The sequence below is a fragment of the Aythya marila genome (assembly GCF_965140915.1).
Source record: "Aythya marila genome assembly, chromosome: 3".
In the NCBI taxonomy this organism is placed as follows: Eukaryota; Metazoa; Chordata; class Aves; order Anseriformes; family Anatidae; genus Aythya; species Aythya marila.
The window spans coordinates 8,177,480-8,197,332 of NC_139044.1; the positions used below are offsets into that span (position 1 = coordinate 8,177,480).

Below are 19,853 nucleotides of genomic sequence, written 5' to 3' on the forward strand. Positions count from 1 at the left end.
ATGATGAGAGGCAGGCAAAAGCCTGAACCCAGCTCTGGTAGAAAAGGTCTCCCTTTCCATACCCCAGAACTGTCCCCAGGCTAGGGCAGTGTACATCAAGGTTCTAATCCCTGTCCCTGGTGAGTTCGTCTGATTTTGTAAAGCATTGAACTGGCCCAACAAAAAGCCTGGCCCAGAAAATGAGTTCTCCTGTCACTTCCCAGCTGCATGGGGAACACGCTCAGAGGACACAGACCAAATCTGCCACCGAACAGGCTATGGGTGTGACCTACATGGGCCATGCCCTAGTGGATCGAGAATGGCTTCCCTGCAGACTGCAACTACTGGGTTATTTTTAATGCCCTGTCAGAGAGGATGATGTGCTAAAACCAACAAAAACTTTCAGGAATCCCCTCCAGGCCTGGCAGAGCAGAGGTCTGGCAAAATACAGACCCATCAGAGTGCTTGTGAAAGAAGGCTCGAGGGCAGAAGGCAGGGGAAGGGCAGAGCCTTACCGATGTGTGCCGCCGGAGGGTGGACTTGTCCGTGAAGGTTCGCCCGCACGCGTTGCACATGAAGGGCTTCTCCCCGGTGTGTATGCGGTGGTGCCGCTGCAGCGCGTTGAGCTGGGTGAACTGCTTCCCGCACTGGTCACAGCAGTAGGGCCGCTCGCCTGGAAGCGGAGCACAGCAGTGGGAGTGACACAGGGATGGTGGTGCTGCTCCCCGGTAACCTCATGTAGCCCCTGCCTCCATCAGCGCTACCGAGAGCACCTTTGGGAAACACCGAGGTGCCTCCAGGATTCTCACAGGAGGTTTGGCTTTGACACACAGATCTGTGCAGCCACAGAAACCACCACAACTTCTGACCTATCTATTCCACTAGCAACTAAACATCCTGTCCCAGAATGAAATTCTGCCCATTTACAAGGCAATTTGTGCGAGCATCAATATTAGAGCTTCTCATAACCAGCAGGTTTACTCCAAATATGTCTTAAACTGTCTCATTACACTTGCTGTATTAAATGCTTTTTGAAACAACCACAGGGTTACAGAGGCTCCTGTTTCCTACTTTCCTGGCTAAGGGAAAAACGATTCCAAAAACCTTTGAAACAGAGGCAAGTGGTGTCACAGAAATAAAAGATGCCGTTCCAGAACAAGATGATGTTCCTGTCAGCATTAATTATTTACCGGTAATGCCCCCTGCTCCCCCTACAGTTACGCCACAAAATAAGGAAAGAGCAAGGCACAGCAGCCAAACAAAAATTTTGTTAGCATGGAGAACACGGGCAGTGATGCTGCCTATAGGGTGGGGCTGGGTAAGAAAGCACAGGACTTACTACACAATCAAAATAACACAAACAGTTGCAACCTGTGTTATTGCTCAATGATGGGGAGTTTGAGAAGGCAGACAAGAAAAAAGCATTTCTGATTCCCCAAGCAGGGATGAATATTTTAGAGATTGGCCCTAAGAGTCAGGAAAAAGCACAAGGAGGTACTAGCAGAAGCAAAGTGAGTGAAAGAAGCATCAAGATTCTTGATTCTACATCAAGAATCAAACCTAGCCCTTACTTGAGTCCTTGCTGGGTAGGAATTCAAGTAGTGGGAAATCCTAACTGAGAAATCCCTCATGTGAGTTGTGCAGCTAGGAGATCTAAGTCTTTACACCGTGGTGGTTTGTTTCAAACAAAAATAAAGAGCACCTCCTACCTGTGTGAACCTTGATATGTTGGTAAAGCGAGTTCCTCTGTGCAAATGTTCTGAAGCAGACTTCACATTTAAACGGTTTGGATCCAGTATGGATTCTGTTATGGTGCTTCAAGTACTCCTTGGAGGCAAAGCTCTTCCCACACGTTTCGCACATAAAAGGCCTTTCTCCTGCACCAAGGGCGAGGAGGAGAGTTAAACCAAGGTAGCATTTGCGAATGGTACATCGCATGCAAGAACTGAAAGCTCCTGGACACAAATAAACCACGTGCCAACCTCACAAAGCATCTGCACCCACTGCGACAGCAGTGATCTTCACACAAAGCTCAGAGATTTCTTCCAAGAAGCCTGCACAAAGCATGCCAAGTGCAAGGGGAACCACACCTCTCTAGATCAAAGGCCCCCACCTGTAAGCAGCTATTCACTTCTGGAAAAGCATTCTTGTAAATACATTTCTTTGTCATTTAGTGTTTTCTGCCAGCCATGTTCAGTTACTAGTTAACCAGCAGAAAGCAGACTAGTTTTAAGAGGATTCAATTAGAGATGCACACATGTCACATACAGCTCACCAGCGGGACACAGCATCAATTCCAAACACCAATTTAGGCTTCAAAAGCTACCCAAGAGAAGGACACACGCTTTTAACAAGATTGCTTAGCAGACCAGCAAGTGCCAAGACAAGTTTTACATCCCTTGGGCAACTCTTCCAAGGCTTACAGGGAAATCCTTTTTTTCTTAAGAATCCAACCAGACCTGTCATGGATGCTAGATCTTTGGATATTGATGAACACCCAAAGTGGTCCCAGTCCACACTTAGGTGCCAGATCGCAGGCAGCAGGGAGTTTCCTTTCTCTTTAATAAGCTGCTTTTACTCTTTCCACTGTCTGCTCATCTACTTGTAAGAACGTTTCTCAGAAAAACTGTGTCTAGGGACGAGGAAGTCTAGTTTTGCATCAAAACCAGAAGGGCATGCGACTCTGGAATGAAAATCAGACCTCCTGGTTTCACAGCAGGCTGCCTCCAATACACAGCACACTGTCGAAGAAAGCCTTACCTGTGTGGCATCGTTTGTGATATATTAGCATGTGATTCTGAGTGAACCTGGCACCACACTCATCACAGACAAAAGGTTTTTCACCAGTATGGATTCTGAAACGAGAAAGCCACGTTAAAAGACCAATGTCTATTTCTCTCCTTTGCAGCACAGCACAAGCTGTCTTTACTTTGTGAAGAATTGCTGCGTGCCTGCACAAGGCTTTACTGTCCCTTGGAAATACCTCTGGCCAGGCCCAGTTCTGTGCTTCCTGCAGGGCTGCTTTGATGGCACTGGGCTGCGTAAGCAAGGCCCAGATCCAGATTTATTTATTTATTTATTTTAAGTAAAAGCAAATTGTTAAGGTTAGAAATTAAGTAAGGTTTAGAAAAGCCTACATTCAAATTGAGAGACCGCAAGAAAGATGTCATCATCTTGTGACCTGAAGAGCAGATCTGTGCCACTGGCAGTACGGGTACACTGCTCCGTGCAGCATGGGATTGCTGCTCCCGCAGGGCTGTCATCAGGAGGTGAGTGAATGGCCACAGCTGGAAGGAGCAGCACGGCATGCCTCCTTCCTGACCCCCGGGAAGCTGAGTACAGGAGGAGCAGTGCACAGAACTGTCGCCTGTGCCAGTCTCCAGGTCCCTCTAGCTTAGATTTTCACCCCCTGGTGAAAATCAGGGATCCTTTGAATACTGCTGCAGGACCTCAGCCCTAGATGTAAACATTTCTATGAGAAGATGAAGAACTCTCCCTACGGACTGTCACAACACGCGCATTAGGGCAGCCCGCAGCTTCCTGCGCTCAGCAGGCTTACTGAATGCTCACAGCAGCACTCGCTGGAGGAGGAGCTCAGCTGTGCCAACCACCTGGCTGCAAGCAGCACAAAACCATGACCAGTGGTTGGAGAAGGACACGTGATGAGCACGAAATCCCACCCAGCTGCACCAGCCTTGGGACACTGCTAAAAGCAGCGCACAGGCCTTAGAAACACAGAAGCAATGCCTCGCTAAAAAGCCTCTCCCAGGAACTCCTGAGACCGCGTGTTTGTGCTACACCTGACCCCACCGGTTCTGCTCTGGGTGCCTGCACGCAGCGCCACACTGGCCTCTTCCCAGTCCCATTTCAGTTGTTTTCTAGGCTTAGCACCCAAATCTGGTGTTCTTCCATGTAATACAGTATTTTGGTACTTACTGCATAACATTTTGCTACTGAGTATAAAGAGGCATCAACATAGCTGAAATAATTATAGCCCTGAGCACACAAATGATTCAGCACAGTGTTGCTTTCCTCATGGGAAGCGTCCCTCGATAGGTGCACTCCCACAAGAAAACTTAGCTGCACAACAGCAGGCCTCAGCCCGTGCACGTCTACTTGGCTGAAAGAGAATGACAGCAACTCCCTTAACCTGAAAAGCAGGAGAAAAGCCATGAAAAAGGAAAAACTGAAGCTTTCCAGTCAGTCACGTTTCACATTCCCACTTCACTGGAAGGTTCAAGGTGTGATCCAGGGGATTCTGCTTCTCCCCCCAGAATCTAGCAAGGCCAGGTAAGTCTGTTCATACCTCATGTGTGTTTTAAGTGCTGAAGGCTGAGAAAATTTAGCCTCACACTCTGTGCACCCATAAGGCTTGTCGCCTGTATGCGTCCTTTCATGGAGCCTCAAGGCAGTTTTGGAGCTCAACCCCTTTCCACACTGCTGGCACTGATGACGCTCCCCACCACCCTCATGAACCTGGAGAATGTGCCTCTTGACGTCCTTCTTCCTCTTGAACTTCTTACCGCAGAGCTCACAAGGGAAGTGGCGCTCGCTGCTGTGGACATGGCGCTGATGGCTTTTTAGGTTGCACCGGTTGGCAAAGGTCTGACTGCAGGTGTCACACCGATAAATAATTTCGGCTGCGATGCCGTGGCTGTGTTTGATGTGCTTGAGGAAGCTCTTCTCGTACAGGAATTCCTTCTCACACGTGCTGCACTTGAAGTTACTGCCTCGTTTCTTCTTATCCTCTTCGGATTTGTTCAGGCTTTCCTCCGATTCGAAGTTGCCATCGCATTCTTCACTTTCGGGTTTGATGGCGTTCTGCGCCTGCTCCTCTTCCCTCTCCCTGTCACACACCTCCGGGTCCTGTGGGTAGCTGTCCTCTTCTGCAGCACCCTCGGCATTCTTCTGCTGCTCCCTCAGCCGCCTCGTGTACTTCTTCTTTGGAATTTCCACAAATACTTTCCTCCCAGCCAGCCTCCCGCTCGCCCTCCTGATTTTGGCATATGGGGGCTTCATCATTTCCTTCTTTTTGTCCATTTTCTCTTTGGATTTGGCAGCCGGCACCTCAGGGAGCACTCCATTTCTGGGCCTGTCTGTTGGGGAATCTGGAGGATCCAGAGGATGGTCGGCCCGGCCAGCTTCTGCCACAGCAGCTGCTTTGGACTCCTGTGAAACACTCAGCTGGGCTGTACTCTCTTCCTCCGAGTTCTGTGATTCAGAGAAGTTTTGCAGCTCCAAAAGCACTGACTCAAGCATCTGCTTCTTCAGTTGGAAGCAGGTTTCTGAGAGGTCCAAGCACTTCAGCTTTTCGGCTATCTCAAGCATCCGCTGCACTCTGTCCTCTTCCACCTCTACCTTAGCAGTGTAGACAAACTCCAGAAACGAGGCAAAGTCAGCAACCTGCACCTCATTCAAGAAGACATTGGTTCTCGGGCCGTCCACGCTCTTCTCGTTAAGGAACACTTCCTTGAAGAACTTACTGGTTGCTGCCAGCACAGCCTTGTGAGCCACAAACTCTGCCCTGACGCCCTGGTACTCCACGCTGACTGTCACGTCACAGAGGTGGCCCAGGAGGCGCAGCTGATGCATCTCATTCAGCAGGTTGATGGGCGACGACTTGGACTCCAGGAGAACCGCGTTGCTTTCCATCTTGCTGCTCCCTGCAAAAGGCTGTTAACAACACTGCATGTTAATTAGCAGGAAGCTGATCAAACCCAGAGACCTGAGCAGCCACAAGTCCTGTCCAGACTTCTGAGCGCGTTTCATGACAGATTCAAGCACCTCAGGTGCCTGAGCATAAGCAACCAGGCTGTCAAAGGAGCATGGTCAGAAGTCTGTCTGGAAGCACTGGCAGGACTCCCAAAGCACCCCCCTGAGCGGTAATGCCTAAAAACACTCTGCCAGTCACACACAGATTTCTCGGAAGTTAATTTGATTTTAAATCTCAACTGTAACTTTACCTGAAACACCAGATAGTATTAGAAAGCATAACAGGGACAAAGCAAACAGAGAAAAATCAAAAGGAATGTTTTCATTAAGACATGCATAACTAAGAAACTGTTGTCCCTCCTAATCAGGCAGTAGGAGAAAGGTGAGTTTAAGTGACCTACAATCCTAATTAAATACTTCCTTAAACAGCCTTTTCCGGTAAGACTTTTAAACAAGATTTGGATAAACTCCTGAAATCCTGCCTGACTCAGGCAAAGGAAACCGCATAAATATATTGTCAGACTGTAAACCCAAGGAACCCCAAACCTTCCCAAAGTGGTGTCTTTTGTGAAGCAATCCCTCACTCAGACTTACAGCCCCCACTTTCTGAATGCCCATTTGCAGTCCTACCAGGGCTTCACCATTTCCAAAACCACTTGGTTGGTACTTTTTTTCCAGCCAACGTTTTAAGTTGCTCCAAAGTTCTCAAGGGAACTGAAGTGTTTTTTTCTGTTTCACAGAAACAAACAGTGTTTGCAAAGCCAGCAAAGCCTGCCGGGCAATACACTGCCTTTCATTGTCTAACTATGGATGGCCGCATTTTGTATCTGAAAAAATTCTTTCCACTTCCCAACAGGAAAGTTTCTTTTCCCTGTCCAATCTCAGGTACAATAGATTTGCAGTGTTTTATACATGATACACTACAAATCTTGCTCAGAACAACAGAACCAAGTTTTCAAGTGGAGCACAATTTATATTAACTGTAATGAAGCTCTACTATGTGATAAAGAGACAGGAGAGCAGTATTCGGAGAAGAGCACACACAATCCACCTCAGGTGCCCAAACCTCCATCCTGGATTCTACAGAAAAAGATAATCCTGAGAACCACAGCCTCCTTATTTCCTAACCTGTGAGTCTTTAGCTCTGTAAGTTTAATATTAAAGTTTTGAAATAGTTACGCTGACACTATTATAACAAATACCTAAAAAAACCTGTTACCGCATTAGGCTTACTAGACCTCAACAGGAGACGATGATGACAGAGAAGGCACTCTTCTGCTCCACTAGCTCAGAGCACGGTGAACATCTCAGAATGTCGCCCACTTTTACAACCCAACGCTATGCTTCAGTTTTGACTGACTTTTTTTTAAATGAATGATGTGATGTGCCTCCTGGCTGAAAGGATGACATGTTAATAATCAGAAAAGAACGTTTTTAAAGTTAATTTCCCCTCTCTGTACCTATCCATGCCTTTCCTTCTCCTGGTTATGTGACACATCAGCATGCATTGCATGCCTTACCTGAAATAACCAGCGGTGGTGGAACTTCACCTTTTTTTTTTTTTCTTCCCCCCCCCCCCCCCCCCCCAACACGATTATTTTAACTATTCACGAAGCGTCTATCGTCTTCCCACCTACCATCACGTGCAGACACAGCGCTGCGCTGCAGGGAGGGCGAAATCAAGGCCCAAACTTCTCCCTCTGCGAGGAGCCAACTCCTGGCCGCGCTGGGGGGCCGTTGGTCCGGGGGGGCCGTTGGTCCGGGGAGCCATTAGCTGGCGCCTCACGCCGCCGTGTGCCCGTTACCGCCACCCCCGGGGGCCGCCCCTCGGCGTCAGCGCCCCCCGGCCGCCCCCCCAGCCCCAGCCCCAGCCCCCCGGGCCCCACCTCACCTGTGTGCGGGACGGTGCCGCTCCGCTCCGCTCCGTCCCAGTCGGTCCCGGGCCGCTCCTCAGGCGCGGGCGGCGGCCGGAAGCGCGGCGGCGACGGCGGAAGTCGCGTCGGAGGCGGCGGGCCGGGCGTCGCTAGGCAACGCGGGCGGCGCCCGGCGCGCGCTCGCTCGCGCTCCGTCGTCACGCGCGGGCGGGCTCGTGCAGCGGGCGGATGCGCGCCCAGTTGTGCGCGCGGCGCGCCGGCGGGCCCGCCAGGAAACTGCGCCACGGGGCCGCGCCGCCGTGCACCTGCGGGGGGAGGGGGGGAGAAAGGAGGCGGCTCAGCGGGCCGGGCTGTGGCCATGGCCGTGGCTATGGCTATGGGTGTGGTCACGGTTATGGTCACGGTTATGGCCGTGGCTGTGATCTGCTCCTGCTTGCAGGCCGCCCGTCGCAATCCCGAACAAAGCAGCTCCCCAGAACCCCCCGCCTGAATAAACCATCTCCATGCTTCCCCCGGGATCCAGCCCCCAGCCCTCGTCCCCCGATTTCTTTTTCTTTCTGTGAGGAACGTTTTAACAATTTGTGTCCATAAAGAACAGTCCTGTCTGCCTCTGGGCCCTGCACTGGCAATTTAATTCTTGAACCACAGATGCAGTGTGTCCCAGTCTCCCCCTCATTCTAGTCAATTTATCAAGTCTTCAGAAAATACTCCTCAAATTTATGAACCTGTTTGCCTTTGTTATTCCGGACTTCTATTTCTAACAGTTACAGCCTTTTTTTTTTTTTTTGTCTTCTTCGAGATTAACTTAACACTGCTATAGGTGTGACTGTCCCTGTGAATGGCTGGTGAGGAATGTTTTAATTACTCATGAGGTGTCAGTAAGAAAGCTATTTGTGTTTGTATGAAGTCTTTCATGTCTGGGGGTTTCAGAACTGATAACAACTACTGACTGTTATGGGATACTATGCAAGCCTCTGATATCATTTCTAACATTTCCGATCAGCACCAGCACAGCCTGAGCGCAGGCAGGCAGGGCGCACGTACCGCCACGTGTCTGCGCAGCGTGGACATGTCCGTGAAGGCTCTCTCGCATGCCCGGCACTTGTACGGCTTCTCCCCAGTGTGGATGCGCTGGTGGCGCCGCAGGGCGCCCTGCTGGGTGAAGGTTTTCCCACACTGCTCACAGAAGTACGGGCGGGTCTCTGAAAAACAAGGGAACTGCAGTCAGAGACCTGGAAGGCTGGCTCTTCTGGTCTGGATTTCAGCACAAAAAGAAAGCATACAGAAGGCTGGAAAGATGAATGCTGGGATAAAGCTGCGCACCTAGGGCCCCAGCTATGTTTCTCCTGGCTTCTAAGGCCATGTGATAAATGTTTCTAAGCCTTCCCTGGCTGCGATGCAAAGCCTAAGCACAGCTCTTGCAAGGGGAATGCAGCAACTACAGTCACATTCTCCAGCAGCACCAAGTTGTCTGTCTGCTGTGCAAGCACCATTCAATATGGCAGCACCTTGCACTTTTTAACAAGTCAGGATCGTGAGGAGTCCTGCTTCTCCTCACTGCCTAACTCAAGGAGCTTATAACAGTGTTTCTGGAATAAAAAAGTCACCATCCCAACTGTGAAGTACTTCAGACTCGAAATTCTGTGCCGTTCATTTTCCCAGCCCCGACAGTTTCGTTACCTGCATGGACGTTGCTGTGCTGAGCCAGCGAGGCTCGCAAGCCGAACGTCTTCCCACAGACCTCACACTTGTATGGCTTCACACCCATGTGGCATCGTTTATGGCATTTTAGGTATTCATTGGTGGCAAAGTGCTTTCCGCACACGTCGCATTTGAAGAGGCGCTCTCCTGAGAACAAGGGAAAAGGCACTCTGAATTCTCGCAGCAGTCTGCACCCAAAACTCCCTCCTGGCTCAGAGCTGCAGAAGGTTCCCTTCTGCATGTTTAACTTCCTGATGCTTTTTACTCATTCAAATATTTTTCTCCCCAGAATTACTTATTTCACAATTTTAAGCTTTTGTTTATTTGAGTTCCTCGTGGCTTTGTTTATCCTTTGATGCTGTCCTTGGCCCTCTGCGTAGGAAGTCCCTTGGGACCATGCTCCCTCACTCACTCTACCCTTAATTACGCTTTCAGCGCACAAGGCTCCAGCCCCACCCCGCCACTTCCAATTCTCTACCTCAAAGTTAGTTTTCATACGCCTTTCAACCCCTGTACTTCCCAGTACTTGGAAGTTTCTTCTCTGAGCTAGTGAACAAAAAATCATGCACCTTCAAATCCCTACTCTCTCTTTTCAGGCAGCAGCAGGAGGCAATGGAAGGAACACAAGTCTTTAATGCTCACCTGTATGTGTCCTTTTGTGGCCAGTGAGTTTCCCTTTATCAGCAAAGCAAGCCCCGCAGTCTTCACAAATGTATGGCTTTTCCCCTGTATGGGACCTAAATGAAGCGAAACACAAACGCCTGTTAATAAAATGGCTCCCACAGGGTGTTTTTAAGACACCCTTGCTGCTTGAAGTTATGCTTTACACAGTACAGGATGCACGCTTCGTTTTGTCAGATGAAGGTCACTGGGAAAAAACACATTCTGCTCAGTCAGGAGAGAGAACATTTACCAGTACTGGTGCTATGTAAAGCTTTCTCGTTTAAGGATTTACCTTTTTCCTCACTCTAAGGCCCTTGAAAAATCCACCTTTCTCTCACAGGTTGCAGTTTGCAGTGTAAGTACTGGAAAGGAGACAGCGGGGAAGACAACAGGCTGCTGCCGTGCTACCATCTGAACGCATCCCAAGCATCCCCAGCACGCTGCCAGCAGCAGCTCTCTCCAGACTCTGCGGGTGGCGTTCTCGCCCTCCGTAATCCCTCATAGCCCTGTGCCTCTGGCTTGCAAGCTTCCAAATGGAATATCCTGCCCAGTTCAAGTCAAAAGGCGCAAAAGTCAAGCAAGTTTTTCCAAGCACGTGCTGGATGCCTGATTTTAAACCAGCTCATACCAAAGAACGTCTGAGCCAGAGGTCCTGACTTATCATCTTAACGTTGTGCTGACCTTCCTTACTGCAGCCCACGCAGCACGATTTGCAAAATCACGCCTGATTTTGAGTTGTTGGGCAGAATGCTGCAGATATGAGACAGGCAGTTACCCAACACAAATCCCGTGAATCACTGTTTTGTTGCAATTTGTCCCAATTTCAGGCCTCGTCTTACCCTGTGACAGCACAGCCCCGCTGCCTTTCAGCTGACACAGCCCCGCAGTTTATCACTCTGCAATCAGCACACTTCACAATTTTTAGATCGTTGTAAGAATGCTTAGGAGACAGAAAAACGTTACCATCCCCACCACACGGGCCCAGTCTCAAAGGATGGGATTTCTCTCACCCAGTTTAGCCCTCCCGCAGTTCACCTCCTGTTCCGAGCTACCCGCAGGCTCTCTGGAAAAAGATGGGAAATTCCATGGGATGATTCATTCCCTCCCGGGAGAGAAAACATCTAGCACGGACCCCACCAGGGAGCAATTCACCCGATCTAGTTACGCTGACTACAGAGGGAGCCCAGATGAGAAGTCCAGCTCTTGTATCACACAGAAGAAATTAAATCCCATACCAAAAGGCTCACTGACACAGAAAAAGCAGGGCTCTCCTTTCGGGTCTCCAAGTCCTTGGCTCATTTTTCAGCTCACTTCTCATCAGTGAGGGCCATCGTCTGATTTTGAAACCTGTTTCAAGTGACTGGCTTTTGCTGACAAGTTCGGATAGAGCATCTGTTTCAAAATCCCTGCCAAAACTGATGCAATGACCAGATGCAGACAAAGCCTTAACATAAAACAATTAGTCACAGATTACAGATCACATCCTATCCCTGCACTCTTGTCATAAGGACACGGAGGGAGAATGACTCAGAACTGGGAGACAGAGGAGGAAAAAGAAGTGCGCTGGGCATGCAGTAATGGGAGAAGCAGGACTGGAGGCTGACCTGGTATGGATCTTAAGCTGTGATGGCTGAGCAAACTTTGCATGACAAACGCCACATTCGTAGGGCTTTTCTCCTGTGTGTGTCCGCATATGAAACACAAGCGCTGTCCGGGAGCTGAGGATCTTCCCACAGACGGAGCAGAGAGGGCGTTTGACTCTGCCCTCATGCTTCCGCACATAATGCGTCCTCACATCTCTCTTCCTTTTAAAAGCGGCATTGCAAAGGGTGCAGGCAAACTGCCTTTCTTCACTGTGGACACAAGCTCGATGCTCCTTCCAGCTGTTGTAGCTAGCAAACGACTTGCTGCAGACATCACACTGATAGACTTTGCCGGGCAAGCACTGATGGACATCTCTGCAGTGATCCACATATTTTTTCCGGGAAACGAACTGCTCATTACACTTATCACATGTTATTACATAGGCAGATTTCTTATTCACCCCATTTTTATTTACCTTCTTCATTTTGAAGTCTTTGTCTGATTCACATTCTTCAGCATCCTTCTCATTAGAGCATTCTTCACCCCCATCGCCCTCAGTACAGGGATCCTCATTACCATCTTCAGCTTCTGAATACCCTGCTTCATAACCTACCCCCTCCTCTCCCTTCACACTCATTTCACCTGCAGCTTCATCCCCTTCTTCATTCAGTTTTTCCCTTCTTGCTCCAGCTTCCTTATACTTCTGCTTCTGTTCTTGCTCATTGCTACCGTCTGCCTTAGGAACAGGTTCCTCCTCATGGCTTGCAGCCCCTCTGAGCTCAGCACACTTCTGTAGTTCAGCCTCTGAGGCCCCATTCCACGTCCCCCTCTCAGGGTCTTCGCTGCCGCCCGCTGCACTTGGTCTGCATGCAGGTGGAGCTACCATCCAGCAGACTGGCAAAAGTTTCCTCTCTTGCCCAGATTCATGGATTTTTCTGTTGAAACAAACAAACAACAGGGCACAACTTCAATAGGTTTAATAGTTTCAATTCAGGCATGTTTGTCTTGAAGGAAGGGTTGTTTCCTTTTAACCTCTCCTCACATCATTCTGAGAATTAACAGCACGGCGGGAGAGCCACACAGGGAAGTTTTGCAAGGAGTTGGATCTTGCAATTAAACAAAACCAAAATGTCTCAGAGTTCATCAAAGTTGGAGTCTCTCAAGTACACTTAGTTGTCATCTGACCAGCAACCAAGGATGGACTGTAAATTTTCCTCCAAGACCATGGTGGGCAGCATAAGACATTGACGACTGAAAACAAGGGAAATCTAGAGTAACCACCCACATGGAAAACCAGAACAGAGCCCCTCATAAGCCACCAGTCAAGGCAATTAACTCTACTCACCACTAGTCAGGACATGGACCATGAACTGCCAAGGTTCTCAAAGCAGGTCAGGCATGAATCTGCCAGAAATCACGTCAGGACAGCAGACAGAGCCTTACAGTACATGGATGTGCTGGAGAGCCTCTTACACCCCCTATGAATTTAGTCTCCAAACATGGAATAAACACGTGCTTTTTTAAAAAAATCAAATACAGTTTGAGGTACTCTTGGTGGACCTTTGATTATTAAATAACAAGACCAGATACTAGCAGCTCTCTTGCCTCGGAGAAGAGCAGTCCTTATGGCTCGCTTACCTGAAACCAGGATTTGGCATGAGTTAAAGCGTGCCCTCAATGGAAGGCCGAGCCTACGCTTGAAAGGCTAACAGGTACAGGTTTAAAATCATTTGACTCAGGGCCTATGGCACACAACCTGTGTTACCTTCAGCACTACAGATAATCCAAAATGTAAAGCACAGTCCCAACTTGGATTTACTCTGGAAAGCACAGAGCAGAAGTGCAGAAGAACAATATGGAACAACTTCTAACACTTTATGACACCAGGAGTTACCCGGTCTTGTAACTTCTTTTATCCCCACTTTCTCCATTTCACCAGATTTTTGATTGATCCGATGGTATTTTCAAATAATTTAGCTCCCTTAATCTTTATTTTGGAATCCATCCTGGAGTGAATTACTAGTATTACCATTTTTTAGATAAGAATTAGATATTAAGAAATCTATTGCTGGAGAATTAGATATTAAGAATCAATAAAGCACTGGCATTAGAGAAAGAGGAAAGACATTTTTTGTGCATTTTAAACGGGTGCTGGTCCTTTCCAGGTTCCTATTTAAAAACTGAACTTTGAGGCTTCCAAAATCACTTGGGAGATCCAGTTGCACAAGATGTCTTTGATTCAACAGGAAGCGCTTGCCTGAATTCCCAGTTCGGAAACCTCAATCCCGTAACGCAGACTGAGAGCCCGGTGAAGTAACCCCCCAAAAATCTATGCCGATTTCAACACCCTTCTGATCAGCTCCAAGGAATTCTGGAAGTGAAGCATTCAGCAGCAATGCTTTCATCCTGCTGCCCAGAAACAGCATGCGTTTTCCTCTGCACACACAGGCACATGCACACGCTCCCTGAACACTGTACCTGACGTGGGTGTTGTAAGCAGACCTCTGAGCAAAGCTGGCAGGGCAGCGCTCGCATTTGTATGGCTTCTCCCCTGTGTGTGTTCGTATGTGGACCGTCAGGCCACACTTGGAGCTGATGACCTTGTCGCAGTACGGGCATGCCTGCGGCTCCTGCTTCTTCTTGTGTACCCTCCGGACATGGTCGCTGATGTCCTTCTGGCGCTTAAACCTCTTGGCACATAAGAGGCAGGAAAAGCCCCGCTCCTCACCGTGAATGGTGAGGTGATGCTGCCTGAGGTTTTGGTGGCTGGAGAAGAGCTGCTGGCACATGCTGCAGCTGTGCTTGACAGCCAGATGCACGCCGTGCTGGAGCTCCATGTGTGACCGGTACTGCTCGGTAACGCAGAACGATGCGTTGCACTTCTCACATGCCATCTGTGGCAAGACTTTCGCCACGCGCCGCGGTGATTTCCTACGTTCTGTTTTACTGCTAGATTTGGAAGTTAAACCGTTCTCATCTTCCCACTGCTCGGGCAGCGTACTGCTAATCACTACGCAGGCTTCCTTTGACTTGGTTTGAGTTGCAGGAGAATGACTGTTGTGTTCGGGACTAGTGACACCCGTGCTGAGGCTGCTTCTGGCGTCTGTCTTGTTACATTTTGGTGGCTTTGCTGCCCTGGATTTTGGTTCTGGAAAGGCAGTGCCCTGCTGCTCCAGACTTGCTGGTTGGCCTTCAACGAGCTCGTAACCAGCCAGCAGCTTTTTATGTTTTGGCCTGTCCCAGAGTTTCCCCTGTATGGGTACTGCCATCACTTGGGAAGAGCTGCTCCCTCCGCGGTCCTCTTCCTGCTGGATGTGAGGCCACTGTACTCCACCATTTTCGCATGGCCAACCTTGCAGATGGAGGCTCAAATCTAAGCCCTTCTTGCCCTCTGCTCTCACTTCTTCACAAACATCAAGCAAATCCTTGCACTCAAGTCTTTCGGCTATTACCTTCATTCGATGCAGTTTTTCCACTTCAATCTCTACTTCTGCGGTGTACACGAACTCCAGAAAAGAGGTGAACTCTTCCATGCAAATGTCTTGTAGAGTCACCGTGCAATTCTTGGTGTCCAGCATCTCATCACGCAGGAAAAGTCCTTTGAAATAATTGCTGGAAGCTGCCAAGACAGCTTTGTGAACCAGAAACTCCTCCTGAGCTCCCAGATGCTGCGTGTGAATTGTCACGTCGCAGAGGTGACCCGACCGGTACAGGGAATGCAGGGCCCTCAGGAGGTTAGGAGCAGCAACCTTGGATTTCATCAGAATTTTCTTCTTCTCCATCCTGCCAGAAAAACAGATAAATGTTTGAATATTTGCTCTCCTTCTTCCATGAGTTTTCTTTTCACTCCTATAAAACAGTCACTTATATACAAAGCTCTGTGTGGAGCTGTGTCCCAATTCCCCATATAAAAGACGTAGCAAGACCTCAAGATTAGTTCTGTTAATGTAAATGTCATCAGCAAACACACTTCAAAAATGCAGGTAATTGACAGGGACAAGTTACATATCTAGAAACAATTTATATAAATATTTTTTGGACAAGGTAGTATCACTTTATTTGAAAAATATTTCAAAACTGCTTGCCCCTTCTCAGTCGCCAAACAGAAGGGTCAGAAGGTTTTTTTTTTTTTTTTTTTTTCACATTCTGACAATTTGTCAAAGAACAATTGGCACTTTCCCAGCAGCTCAGGGGCAGAGGCTGCATGTCCTTACAAAAATGCACCTCTGAGAGCTCCATGGCTTTCCTGTCTCAACTCCCACACGCGTGACACCGATAACTCTGGAGCAATAAATCTCACAATGGACAATGATGCCAGCACCCTTACTGTGGTCTTTAGATGCTCCCCTAACACAGGCTGTTCCGATCTGATACTGTAAACTGATATTCCTGACGCAGCAATTTCTGAATGCCTGTTATTTAGCACATGTTTGCAACAGATCCGCAACCCAGGGAGGAACACTAGGCCAAAATAAATAGACCAAGTAGCCTGCTATTGCTTAAAGGCTCTGCTTGGGCTTGGCTCGCTGTGCTTGCTTTCACTTCTCATCTGAATTATGTTTGACATTATATTAAATACATTCCTGGCAGATATAAAGTGCCTGATTAAGAAGACAAATGCATCTTCAACGCACAGCACCAGGAAGCTGAACACAATACGTAGCCTAGAGTGAATAGGTTTGAATAGCAGGCTTAAGAGGGAGCCTTGAGAAGCTCTTCCTATTACAAGCTGCTGCAGGAAGCACTACGGAGGATAATCATCTTCTAATCTGCCAGGAGTAAGTAATTCATAGCTAGTGACATCCCAAATAACGCTTTAAGAACTGCATTTAAAGGTTTAAACTGTTCTTCTAAAGACCCCTCTAAGTGTCACAGGAACGTGCACTGCCACGTTCATGGGGAAACGGGCGTGATTTCTACTCAACCTTAAGTGCCTGCACACCTGAGTTATGCAAAACCTCAACATTTGTACTCAGCTGGGGTTTGATCCTGAGTGCTCTCCTCTGTGAGCTCCTGTGAAAAGCCTCACTCAAAGCAGGGGTCTGCTCGGGATCCCAGCTTTCTCATCTCACTAGTGTGCAACCTTCTGTCTCCCCTGCTCCTCAAAGATGTTTACTCAGAAAAAAAGAAAACAAAAATGTTATTAAAGGAAAAAGACTTCGGAAAAGTAGCTAAAAGAAAGAGTGAAGACAAATAAAGCAGGTGCTGAAATAGACCACAGGAGCTGAAAATGGGGAGATGTGCAAAACAACACCAACTACATTCTGTCAGAAAGGGTCTGCTCAGATCCAGATCCTGCAAGTGTCCAATAATTATCACAGTCTCTGCCTTAGGATTTCTGGGCAGCAAAGAACCTTGTCAGTAAATGCGCAGCGCTGTTGTTTTGCACCTCATTTTGGCTGAAATTTTGCAACCTGCTCTAAGCCCTACCTACTACTTTGCATCTACCCCGTAGCAACAGCAGGGGCCAGCAGATCCCAGCCTCTAGGTGACCACCCAGTCCCTGCAGACCAAGCAGGCTCCTTCCAAACCCACCAGCTCTCCCATACCCGCATTCACCAGCTCTGTGCTGGCATTCTGTGTATCAGTGGCTCCCATGGCACACTTGCAGGCTGGGGGAACAAACACAGACCACAGACTAATACCTACACCCAGACCACAAATTCACCAAAGCTGCCACTCCATCTGTGCCTGGCTTGCCCTTCTTCATGTTTTCCAACGCGATATCCTTCCTCCCGTCTGAGAGCTGACCCCAGAGCTGAGCAGCTCACTGATCAGTAGCGCTTAAGGCAATCAATGAGCATTTTCTCCTACTCCTTTTTCAGATCCCTGTCTGTGATAAATTCTCAGTACACACTGATGTGAACCCAGCTAACGCTGATATCTGACACTGAGCCAAGCAGAGGTATGTTCCAGCACGATCTCTTTAGCTCAGCTGGTTCTAGATTAAATCAACGCCGAAACGGCTTTCTAATGGAAACCACTACAGATCGATCAGTTCTCACCAGTTTTTTTTTTTTTTTTTCTCCCAGAAAAAGACGTGACTACTTTTTGTTACTGCTCGGAGAGAACATTTAACTTGACATTTCCGACGTCCTGCTGACTAGCTGGCTTTCCTGTTTTCGTTTCATGAGGTTAAGATTGGCACACAAGGTTCCAGCGGTATCAGAACAGCATCTAAGGGTTGTTTTTTTTTTTTGTTTGTTTGTTCTTCCTCAAAAGTTCAGTCAGTAGAAGGTTTCTAAGTATTTTGTGTTCCTTTGAGGCGTATGGGAGCAGCTGCTTTTCCAGTGGATTAGGAAAGCAGTTTCCTCCTTACTTTTTACACTTCATTAAAACTTAATGACAAGAGAAGATTTGTGAGCAATTCCCCCTCCCCCCAAAACAAGGGCAGCAAAAACAAGGATAACAGATGTAATAAATCATTCCCTTACTGAATCACAGAGAAGCACACATTTTACTCTAAGGATTACGAGTTAACATCAGCTTGAAAGTACAACCAGTAACTGAACAGAAGAGATGACACCAGCACCATTATTAGTATCAGGCTTCATTCTGTCGCTCCATTTACGTGAACAAGACACCCTGGTCTGCACAATCCTGTCTCCCGACTGCATCTATCAAGCAAGCGTTCCTGGAGCTTTACCGTCTCCTGCTTGAGCCGGCCCCAAACTGGAAACAACCAGCACTTCTCCCTGCTGGACTGGAAATGCACCACCCCAGCCCCACGGCGCAGCAGAACAAGACCCCAGGTGGTGACGTGGGATCGTCAGCAGGGCAGAAGCAGCAGTGCTGCACGGGGAGCGCTCTCTGTTACCCTACAGCTGCCTCCTGTTTTCTCACACCCCAAAAAACCCTCTCCGAGCTCCGCTTGAGGGGCGCAGGGCTCACACCCCACTGTCAGAGGCACCCCGATCACCGAGGCAGGAAAGAGCTGGCAGGAGGCTGACAGCCCTACAAAATACCATCCTGCTGCACCCTGAAGCTACTTCTGCAACAAGGCAGCACACTGCTGGCCTGAGGCGCTGACTTCAGAGAGAAGATTTTAAATGGCAACAACTTTTTTTTTTTTTTTCCCACAGATTGAAACTTCAGAGTTTGTTTGTAACTTCTTTCAACTTTTTGCCTGATAATAATAATAATAAAAAAAGAAACACTTTAAAGAGTTTGTAAGTATGCAACATTTCCAGAAAACATAATTAGCCTGAATGAACCACTGCAAAAGCCATGGCTATTCAATTCCGGTATTCTATTCAAAACCACTGGAATAAATCCAGCTGTGCTCAAAAATAAAGCCCAAGAGCAGCCTCCAATCCCAAGGAAGGATTTACATTTGTTCTGTGCCACACCACTTTTGTATGACACAATAACACACTCAATAGCACTGCTCTAACTAAAGGTAATTAACACAGTAAACGAAACAGGAAACGTGTGTTTGTAAGAGGGACAGTAAGTACTTCTATGACAGGGCTGTTTCTTGACTTTCACCGTTCACGCTTAAGTAGAAACTTCAGTGGGACAGAGCCTTAACTGCTGTGACATGGCACAGCCCTGCCGAAAGGAAGGCAGCGAAGGACGCCCATGTATCTGGGGGAAAAAACAACAACATGACAGGTCACAGAACAGAATCCCACAGAACAGGATCCGTCCCGGCCCCGATTCTCCTCAGAATCTCCTCACAACGCCCGAACCCCCCCCCGGCCACCCCCGCGGCAGGCCCCGCCGCCATGACGCCTCACGAGGCACCGCGGCCCAGCCCCCCCCGCAGGGGCGGCGGCTCCCGGGGCCCCCGGACACCCTCACGGCGGGCCCCGGGGGGGGGGGCCGCGCCCCCGCCACCCCCCCCCCCCAGGCCCCGGCGGGGCTCCCCGCCGCCCTTACCCTGCCTCTGGGGCCCCGCTCCTTGGCCCCCCGCCTGGGTAGCGGCAGCCGCGCTGCAGCCGGCCGCGCACCGCCCCCGGGAGGAACCACCTTGCCCCCCCCGCCGCCTCGGCGTGATGGTACGGCCCGCCTGCCCGAAATCAACATGGCCGTGGTTGGCTTCGTCATCTCGGCCTGCCGGCTTTGCCGCCATGTTGAGTGAGGGAGCAGCATGTGAGGAGCCGGCCGCCATCTTGGGCGAGGGTCTTTTGCCCTTTCCCTGTCGTGTCTGGGAGGAAGAGCCGTGCTGGGCAAGGACAGCGTGTCCGCAGCCAGCAGCTGAATAACAAACAAGCAAAAACACAACCCAACACAACCAGGCAGCAACAAACCACCTGATGGGCAGGGAACAGGGACAACGTGCCCCAGGCTCACCTGCCTGCTGAGACCTGCCCTGCTGCATGTCCCATCCCCAGAGGT

At 49.1% G+C, this 19,853-nt stretch overlaps 2 protein-coding genes across 4 annotated transcripts; both read right to left on the reverse strand.

Annotated features, from left to right (window-relative positions):
- Positions 1-1,719: 1,719 nt before the first annotated feature.
- On the reverse strand, positions 1,720-19,455 carry LOC309876289 (GDNF-inducible zinc finger protein 1-like). 3 transcript variants are annotated; one of them, XM_082756388.1, is made up of 8 exons: positions 19,395-19,455; positions 13,992-15,296; positions 11,534-12,448; positions 9,909-10,003; positions 9,246-9,413; positions 8,610-8,767; positions 2,740-2,834; positions 1,720-1,856 (listed from the first exon to the last, which is right to left on the reverse strand). In XM_082756388.1, exons 2-7 carry the CDS (start codon positions 15,293-15,295, stop codon positions 2,820-2,822), a joined length of 2,655 nt encoding a protein of 884 aa, XP_082612514.1. In that variant the 5' UTR covers position 15,296; positions 19,395-19,455; the 3' UTR covers positions 1,720-1,856; positions 2,740-2,819. The 3 variants fall into 3 exon arrangements, with proteins under 3 accessions (XP_082612514.1, XP_082612513.1, XP_082612515.1); XM_082756387.1 differs by lacking the exon at positions 1,720-1,856 and adding an exon at positions 7,583-7,870 and having other exon boundaries at positions 2,779-2,834; XM_082756389.1 differs by lacking the exons at positions 1,720-1,856; positions 11,534-12,448 and adding an exon at positions 7,583-7,870 and having other exon boundaries at positions 2,779-2,834.
- GZF1 (GDNF inducible zinc finger protein 1) lies at positions 2,853-7,492 on the reverse strand. The gene is made up of 2 exons (XM_082756390.1): positions 7,329-7,492; positions 2,853-5,652 (listed from the first exon to the last, which is right to left on the reverse strand). The coding sequence occupies exons 1-2, from the start codon at positions 7,329-7,331 to the stop codon at positions 4,216-4,218; spliced, it is 1,440 nt and encodes a 479-aa protein (XP_082612516.1). The 5' UTR covers positions 7,332-7,492; the 3' UTR covers positions 2,853-4,215.
- Positions 19,456-19,853: the final 398 nt, after the last annotated feature.